Consider the following 9,989-nt stretch of genomic DNA (forward strand, 5'->3'; position numbering starts at 1 on the left):
GCTGATCATATATCATTTGTGAGCCAAGTGAATTTGTTCCACATGTCTTTTGAACCATGTACTGCACAAAATGTCTGGTAATATAGAGAATCTGGTAAAGAGGTGTCTAGCGTATTTTCATTACAGCAGTGTATTTGAATTAGTATTTAATTATACTGCACATAAATACATCTGGAGAGCTGAGAGTGAATCCCCCCCTCCTTTGATTTTGCTCGAGATAGGGAAGCTCTGATTTATTATTCAATAGTAAAGATCAGAGACTGTCTCAAAAAGAGGAGGAAGAAAACGAGAAATATTGCTGTCTGTGAATTCATTAATAGACAGGTTTTTCCACACAGTGCACTGCCATCGCCTTGAAAATGGAGATCTTTGGTTAGCAGAGATTTGATGTCTGTGTAGCAGGAGATATATATGTATATAATATCAGCATGAATAAACAAGGGCCATTATCACTGTGAGAATAATGCAGAGTTTTAACCTCGGGGTCACTGATCAGTCAGCAACAGGTGGTTGTGATGAATCATTTGCATTTTACTGCCTGATTATATTCAAACAATCATCATCCCTGTAGCGTTTAGGGGATGTGGGCTGCTGGAATACCCTGCATGTTTCCCCCTGAAATTCAAAGACTCTCGCAGTTACGCTTGTGTAGTTGAATTGAGTATCTCTAAGTTAGGGTTAGCTTTCTTCTTCGTCCTCCTCACCTTTAACTTTACTCCAAACAAAATCCTGAATTATAGTCTTTCATTATTTACTTCAGTTTCCTAGATAAAATAGTTATGTGGTTTTTTTCTTTACTAAATGCAACCATCTGCCTTTTAGCTAAATGAAATAGGATGGTTTTACAAGGTACCTTCCACACAAGAGGTTATCTTGAGTCTGGCTGGCGTTGCCTGTCTGATGTTTTTGGCACAATAACTCACTAAACCACTTGGGTTTAGGCATCTGATAACCATGCAAATGCAAATCGACATTTAAATCAAGCAAATACGTCATAACTAGAAGCACAAATTTTGACCTTACTTAGTGGAAAAATAAGAGAAACGTATCTGAAAGTTCTGTAGAGGGGATTCTTATTAAAATAATTTGAGTAAGAACCACAACAAAAATCTTTTCCCCTCATTGGTGATTTATTTTATCCAAGAGACACAGCCTGTAATTTGAGAAAACTGTGTTTCTCTGCCACACTGTTTTGTTAACAGGACTTATCTTAATGCAGCGTAACTCAGTAATAGCACTAGGAATGTGAACAAGCACATTGAAAGCCTAGCATATAGGTTTTTGTTGAAGATTTACCTAAGCCTATGTGAACCTATGATAGATGGGGTAAAATTCCTCCCACCTGATTTTTTGAAGTTCAGTGTCAATCAAACTGGGCTAAGAAAGCTTCCTTCATCATCAAGGGAGAGAAAGTGGTACCTCTGGGGAAAGTCCACCTGGCATATTTTAGATCTCTGCATTGGGATGCACTGTAGCTTTCACTGGCTGCGTTAACCTCACTGTCTGTGAAGCAGGGGAGACTGTAGTGGAAGCTGGATCTTTCCATTTGATCTTCCACCTGGCCACATATTCCAACTTGTGCTGCTACTTGGATAAATGTTGATGCTGTAGCTTTCCATTTTGATCTCCATCACCAATGGTTTCTGCTTTTCCTCTAGGAGCCAAGCCATGGTCCAACATCATGGAGATCCTGGAGGAGAAGGATGGGGTTGATACCGAACTACTGGTTTACGCAATGACCTTGGTTAACAAGGTTTGTTTACATTTGTTAGCATAACTGGTGGAGATAATGTTAGTATTTTCAATTGTATAATGATCTTCCCTGTTGAGAATATATGATGAAGGAGGCCTATGCCGGAGAAGTTGCTGTAATCAATCAGCACACTCTCGTTACCTGCGTTGCACTCACCCGGAGGCAGCAGCTGGGAAAAGAATTGCTATTTTGCTAGATGCTGTGCAGAAATGTGTTATGACATGGCTCCTCTCCGAACACTGACAGCACAGTGCAAAACAAAACTTAACAAACCAACTCAACACATTATCCAAGGGCAGAAAGAAAACAACTGCTGGTGAAAAGATCACATGCTCACAAAGGCTTGCATTGTACACAATTTTCTAGTTCAGATCATTTAAATTTTTTTTTACTGCAAACCAAATATGATGAATTTAACAGGTAGAAAATTCTGCTTAAAATAAAAAAAGGTTACATTTTTTCTTCTTTCTTTATATTTTCTGGTGTCCTGTATTACAAGTAGTAGTTTTGTAGTAAAATCAAATGTTTTCCAAAGTACTCAACTTGTGCTATGAGGAGGGAGAAAGTGAAAAGCCTGTAAAAGTTAGGAATTTATTAGTGTAAATTCCTTAAAAATTAGCATCTAGTCCTAAACAAATCTTAGGGTGACTAAAATTAAAAATTAATTTTTTAAAGAGCACGGGCGATCAACATACTACTAGCAAATCAAAATAAAGATATGTTTTATGATTGTATTTAATAGACCAGAGTATTACGGAATGTTACTATTATTCATTTTATTAATTTAAAGATCCTGAGTTTGTTGATGGAGGTCATAAATCAAGCTTCCAGCTTATTGTGCTCATGGCTACATGGTTGGGGCCATGGGTTGCTTTGGTGTTTTTTTGATTTCTTAATGGCAGATATTGTCCAGCAAAGATCCCTGAGAGGGACTAACCTCTCCTGATGACATCACTGATGTTATGGTATCTTTACTTAGAGCCCCCCTTGCTCCTGCTTATATGGTAGTAAGGATCCTGTTGAATTTAAGAGACCACTTTATCTCACTGATGAACTCTTCCTGAAAGGCATCACCAGCTTTGTATGCTTCTATCTATAGCTGCTATTAAAGCTGAGGTGACTGGTTTTTAACGCCTCTGTTTTATACCTCATTGTTTTGTGTACCGATTCCTTTTTCTGAGATAATTCTCTTCATTATTTGCGCAGTTGTCATCTACCTGGTGTTTGACTTATTCAAAAACTTTTTTCTATGTTGACTCTTTTATTATCCTACAGTTGATTCCTTTAGTCTGAATTTTTCACTACATTTAAAGCTATTTTTAGGAGGAGGTAGTTCTTTAAAAACACACGAAAAGAAAAAGCATCTCGCAGTCAAAGGAGCAAGACAGTTATGAAGATCAAGGAAGAGAGGAATCCCACAATGCCACACTTATAATTATGAGCTGGCTTAGGGACAGCTTTATGATGTTTTTAATGGGATTTTTTTCATGATTATAGAGAAAACAGCAAGCAGCATGTCACAGTTGTAATTTTTTTCCCCCGCAGAGAATGCAAAGAAGGCTCAGATGGTTTCAGCTTCTCTAGGCAAGGAAATGTCAGAGTTTTCAGTGCAGGAAGAGTCTTCATGAGGGATTTGTCTTAAGGAAGCATACTTCTGCTCCTTTTTCTTTGTCCATGTATACATTTACAGACTATTTTCCTCCCTGCTCAAGAGCAGAAAACACATCTGCCCAGACATAAGAATTGCTCCAGTCCTTTAATTGTCTCCATCTCTTTTGTTGATGCTTAACCAAATTACTTACGCTAACATTTCATTAACCCTCTCTTAATTTGGGGTGATTTAGACATTAATGAATCTCTTAAATGAGATTGATCCCAATGCAGATACTTCCGCTTGTGTATAGTTCCAGTATAACTTTTGTTATCTTGCTTTGGTTAGTTCCTATGATCTGTTAGATCTTATTCTAATCTCTACTTTGGTCATTTCTATTACTGAAGATAGATTAAAGTCTTTGTGTTTCCTTTGTATAAAAAGAAAAAAAGCCCTATTTATCAAATGCAGAAAGAAAATTCTGTTTTTCATTCAATTCACTTTCTATTTAACTGCTATAAAACCTCTTCATTATTGAGATTACACTGGAAGCTTTCTAGCTGTAAGATTTCTGTTGATTTTTTTTTTTACCTGTATTTAGTTTTGCTTGTTCTCTCATATCATACAATAAATCTTTTAAAAAATAGATAAAATAATTACAAGGTACATAAAATTAGTGTGTTTTATTATACTCAGATTAAGCCCTGAATGTTTTTTTAGCAGGTTCAGTATAAGATTAGAATTTAAGCACCAGCTTTCAGGCCAATGTGGGAGCTTAGAGTACCACCCACCAGCGGTCCATCAGCTGTAGTTGAAAAAGTGCTGTTTCAGGCCAGTGTGATGGTAATACAGCAGCTGGCACATCAGTTTTTGATGACTTGCCTTATGAACATCGCAACTGCCACACTGGAACAATGATCATCTTATGTTCTGTGTCTGACGTTAGCCATGCCAAATATTGTAAAAGTTGTGGTTCCTGGGAGAACAAATAAATGAGAGAGGTTTCTTCCTATCCCAAAGCAATTGAAAACTTGGCTAATTCCCTTAAGCATGTTTATTTACCATGTAGTACTTTTCACCGTAGCATGTAAGATTTAGCTAATGTCTTTCTAACTAGTGCGTGGGCCCACCAGTGGAGCCCAGTCTGTTGGATGTTTAGTAACCAGAGCAGTACTCTTGTGTTACTTGTACTTGCATAGAAAGCATTGCCCACGAAATGGACTTTCTGTTGTCTATAGCCTCTCTGCGCCACTGCTTTGTACTGTAATTGTTTTGTAAATGACAAAAGGCACCATACTTACTAGTTTTACTAGCTAGTATCATCCAGGGCTATGCATTTGGATGGTTGCATTGGGGTTGGTCTCTTCTCCCCAGTACCTAGCGACAGGACAAGAGGAAACAGTCTGAAGTTGCTCCAGGGGAGGTTCAGGTTGGATATTAGGAAGAATTTCTTCACTGTCAGAGTCATTAAGCATTGGAACGGGCTCCCCAGGGAGGTGGTGGAGTCACCATCTCTGGAGGTGTTCAAAGAAGGTTTAGATGTGGTGCTTTGAGACATGGTTTAGTGGGCATGGTGGGTTGGATAGAAGGTTGGACTTGATGATCTTTCAGGTCTCTTCCAACCATAACGATTCTATGATTCTGTGATTTTAAAAACTGCAAATAAGAAAAGCCTTTCAGTGTGAAGCCGGGCATAGGCTAGGACTAATTTATGTCAGGTTTTGTTCAGAAATGCAACAGAGGATATATAATGATAAGAATATTGTGTTATTACCAGTTCAGTATGTTGTCTGATAGGTTTTATCAACTAGAGACCATGTGGCTGTTACACTCCCATAAAACTTTTTTTTTCTTTTTAAGTCTCCAATACAACTTCATTAGTTTTCCTGCCTGCCTTTCTGTTGCGACTGTTACAGTTAGTGGTAGGTGAAACATATTGTTTAGGCTTTGGTAAAAATGTTGTTTAGGAGATATATCAGGCTCAAAATTCTTGGGCTGGGGTTTTTGTTTTAATTTAGTTCACTATTCCAAAAGCAGCCACTTGAGAGGGAAGAACTCAAAGCTGCACAGACTTTCCCACAAGGTCTTGGGAAAGTAACTTGGAAAATCACACAACAAACAAATAAAAATCTTAATTCAGGGATGTTTCCTCAAACCAGAACTGGATAGAGGCGTAGGAATGGGTCTTGACATGCATGTTCATGCTTCATTGGTACACCTGAGTTCTAAAGAGTTTCAGATTTGAAATCCCAGTTTTGGTCTAAGCTAGCAAGACTGTAACAAAATTCAGCAAGCAAACCACAGAGTATGGTGTAAACACACTTCTCCAAGTAGTTAAATTTTAATTCTGTAGCCAGATTTTCATTTTGTAAGGTTCAGTCTTCAGAGCAGGAGGAACTATTTGGGACTTGTATGTGTATTTTGAACTTAACCAGGTACTCAGGAAGAAGCAAGGACCTTCAAAGGACCTGCCCAATTTATGACCTCTGCTCTGCTGTTTGCAGCTTTTATTTCCTTTGTAAAGCAACCAAGAAAATGGAGGCCCACTCTTGTTTGCTAATATCACAAGCCAGAATTAATCAGTCATTTATGCAAGCACTTCATGTCCCTTGTGTTTACTGCTGCAAAAATGTTTCTCCTGTGCTACACTGAACTGACCTTGTTGTGACACCAGTGATGCCCTTTTACATCTCATTTTATAAAGTTAGAAATTGAATTTGATGCACATTAGGCTCTGAAAATGACAAACTGTGCAAAGGAAAAATATTTGTTTTCTATACTTTGGAGTTCAGTTGCCCAGTTCTGAGCAGTAGCATGCAGTGAAAATTGGATTTCCACTGCTGCATGATTTAAAATTATATTAACCAATAAAAGACTGCTGACAGAAGCAGGGCTGCCAGTAAATACTACCTTATGCTACTGTTTTCCCTGTCTGCAGCCTGCCTCACCTCAGATTTAAAAAAAGCTGTTCTTGAAGGTGGGTGATCTGCATATCAACATCAAGACCATTTCCTGATATTTTAAGAAGTATCTGCTCAGAAGATCTGTGCAAAAGATTCTGACTGTCCACCCTTTCACACATAAGACATCGCATCTTACTGTGCATGAAGACACTGGGCTTGGTGTAGTTGCTGTCTACTTCTTTCATAAGCAAGAGAAAGCCTGGTAGTTAAACATCTTTTTCTGTTATAGTCTTTCCATATCTGTGTTAAAGCTCCATTGAATTTACAGTATGATAGCTTCATTTGCTTAATCCTCAGTTTTTTACTAAATGCTAAGTGTCAGTTTAGGAAGGAATAAAATGTACATGGTATCTATTTTCAGCACTGTTCAGGAAAATTTCGTCTCATATCTTCTAGTGGATTTTAAACAGAGGCTTAAATTCTGAGTTACAGCCTGAACATATAACCCTGAACGTATAACCCTAACACTTCATTGGTGTTTGTACTAAGCATTCCTGTTGTTGTGGACCTCACTAGACATCAGACAACAGTCCTGTAATGACTGAAGAAGAAAATGTTGCTGTGTTGTGTGGAGTTTAAAAAAAAATTAAATTAAAAAGTACCTTGGTGATGCACATTTTCCAGGGTCTAATTTCACGGGAAAGAGATGCTTTAACAGGGCAGGATATGTCAGCTGTCTGTTGCTTTCTCTTGTTAGTCACGTAATTCAGACCAATTTTTCTGAATGTAAAGCTTCTTGGTGTAGGGAGGCAGCCCAGAGTGGCTGCTCTCTTCTGAACTCTGCTGCTCAGAGCCACGTTGGAAGAGCCAGGCTACAGAAAGCCAGAATTCTCAGAGCACAGTTCATCCCATCCTGGGCATGAGAAGGTGAAACTCTTTCTGGAGAGGGCTTGGTTTTTGCACGTGCTGTCCCTATCTCTTGCTCTTTCTCTCCTCTGCTGGGAGTATAGATAAGTTACTTGGCTAATTAAATAGGAGAGAGGAAACTACTTCAGAGTAGTTTCTCTGGGGAGCTAACCCAGTATAACTGTGTTGCTTCCAGTCTGCCCTCTCACGTATTTTGCAGAAACAGCTCTGTGTAGACAGATTCTTGCAATGAGGTGTATGTTGCTCTGCGAGCACGTTGCACAGTATGTTCAGTAGTTTCTGCTCAATGTGTGCAGGATTACATTAATTTTTCTGCATCATCCATAAGAAGTAGTGAAAAATCAGCACAAGCTGAGTAGAAATCAATGCCAAACCAGAATAGTAGTGTTTTCTGTTGTCTTTGTAAGTGTCTACAGGACTCTAGTGGATGAAGTTCAGTTGTGCTCTGAACAAAGTTGTCCAATGCCTGTGTACTCTTCCCACACATCACTCTGCAGTAAAGCTGACTAGCTTAATTTAATCCCTCTTGCTAGATACACTGCAGTGGCATACCATGGTATACATGATATACTGCAGAAGACCACCTTTCTTTTCCCAGTTTTCTGAATTCACCAAAAAAATGGAAAATGACTATGGTAAGAAAAGTACTCTCTCTTGAATGTGGAGCAGGTGCCATAGACAGCTCTGAATTCAAACAGTTCATTTTCAATACCTGTTATTATTGGCATTCTTTATTTTCTAGTGTGCAAAAGCTCCTCACCAGTGTCACTGGTAACAACTTACTCCATAATCAGGAATTAGTAACTCTTAATATTTTGTAGGAGTTAAGGAGTCAGTGTACCTTTAATAAGACTTTTCAAGTTGAAAGGGAGGGAGGGAGGAGTCAATATCTGTGTAATATAAAACAATTTGTGCGCTGGGAGGATGACCTCTGCTGCAGGTGTGGGGGACAGTAGGCACATGGTGCAGGAAATTTCCTGCTGTCCTGACTTCACACAGCTGTGCATTGGACTTTTTCTTCTGAAGGCCAAACTTACAGGAATCAGTAGGAAATCAGCTTCACTGTTTTTAACTAAACCATTTTTTTAATCTCTTTTTGCTTTTATCCCTGTGTTTGATGCTTTAACATTCTCTGTTCTTTAAATCTGTACTTGAATGAAGGCAGGAAGAATCCAACTGTGTATTTTAAAGACCCACATTTTCCATACTTCTTTGTATGAAATAATAACATTGATTTGTTTTGCTAATTCTTCATTTTTCTACACAGTGCACAGAGTTGTTTGTTAAAAGCTGTGCCACTTGTTTTTTATTTTCTAGCGGTGTCTCTAATCCCACATCATGGGTTTTACTTTATTGAAATCATACATAGCACCACTTGCCACCTGCTTTTGAAAACCTTTGTTTAATTCTTTTCAAAACAAACAAATTTAAATGTTTTTCCTTTGATTCTTAGACGTTGTCGGGGTTGCCAGATCAAGACTCTTTCTACGACGTGGTGGACTGTCTGGAAGAGCTAGGCATTGAAGCTATTTCACAGAGACACTTGAACAAGAAAGGAACAGACTTGGACTTAGTTGAGCAATTTAACATTTATGAGGTAACATAACGTGCCCTGTTTTATGCATCTTACAGCTTGTGCAAACTTCAAAGCCGAGAGGAAGGGGGGAATGTAACCTAGGTGAAATTTGGGTATCTATTTTATTTTAAAAGAAAAACATCTGGTTACTAGAAGTATTACACACGTTCATATATATGGCCTGCTATGGTACATAGCTGCGTTTAATGCAAATGCATTTCATACTAAAGCTGGAGCATACTCCAAGGCAAACCAGCATATTTACTAGCCTCCTTAGGATCAGTTTTGCCTGCAATTAAAACTTTCTCAGACTGCTAGTTACACATCCTGAATTAAGCAGAAGTTCTTTCCATATGCAGAAGTATTCAGCTCATGAAAAAGGTTCGGCTGAGTTCAGCTTCACAAATACCACTTGTTCTGCAGCTGAATACTCAGCAAGTCCTTGTTTACGAGTTTACACTGGACCAGATCCTATACAGTTTGCAGCAATGGAGTAATGAGTGACTCCACATTCACCACCTAGGTATAAAATAACTAGTACTGAAGTATTTATGTGTAAGGGTAGGATATCCAGTTTCTTAATAATTAGCCTCTTTTCAGACTTTAGGAAGTGTTGGAGGAGGGAGGTTTAGGCTGAAGGTAATGTAATATAAATGTGAATTCATGTTCTGGTGTGATGAAATGAAATTACTTTATCTCCGTCTAAGTCCAGCAAAGGATTTTGTAGATTTGATTCTCCATTTTCTTCATCAACTCTACACCAATGTCACTTCAGTAACTTTGGCAGAGTTAGGTGTTATATGCGGCAGTTTGCAGGAAGAGACAGGCCAAAATAGGAACATGAGAATGAGAGGGCTCCATGTTCTTTCTTTTTCTGTTGTCAGAGGCATCAGCTCTTAAAATCTTTTTTAAAAGATGATCATTAATCTTAAAAGCAGGGGTTTTTTGCACATACTGTGCCTACTGAAAGACTTGATTGCAAAATTAGCAGTTGGCTTAGTTGGGTATCAGCTTTCTCTTGATGACCAGACTAAATTTAGACATGCCTATACACGTTCTTTCTTTTTTCTGCCAACATTGTTCTTTATCTGAAAAATCTCTTCTTCCCCACTCAAATAGATTTTACACCTAAGCAGACATATCACACTTCCCCTGCCTTCGTTTTGTTAAAGTCACTTCTGGTAAGGGCTATCTGAATAACAAGACTAATAGAAACAAGAAGATACGCATTCTTCCGAT

The 9,989-nt window shown here is 38.3% G+C and overlaps 1 protein-coding gene across 1 annotated transcript in view; it reads left to right on the forward strand.

Annotated features, from left to right (window-relative positions):
- The window catches only part of FHOD3 (formin homology 2 domain containing 3), a 197,084-nt gene that overhangs the window by 72,358 nt on the left and 114,737 nt on the right, over positions 1 to 9,989 (forward strand). Inside the window, exons 4-5 of the mRNA XM_009707416.1 lie at positions 1,659 to 1,753; positions 8,628 to 8,771. Coding sequence (XP_009705718.1) covers positions 1,659 to 1,753; positions 8,628 to 8,771 — 239 coding nt within the window. The remainder of the gene's footprint in view (positions 1 to 1,658; positions 1,754 to 8,627; positions 8,772 to 9,989) is intronic.

The sequence above is a fragment of the Cariama cristata genome, unplaced genomic scaffold (genome assembly GCF_000690535.1).
Source record: "Cariama cristata isolate BGI_N322 unplaced genomic scaffold, ASM69053v1 scaffold4019, whole genome shotgun sequence".
In the NCBI taxonomy this organism is placed as follows: domain Eukaryota; kingdom Metazoa; phylum Chordata; class Aves; order Cariamiformes; family Cariamidae; genus Cariama; species Cariama cristata.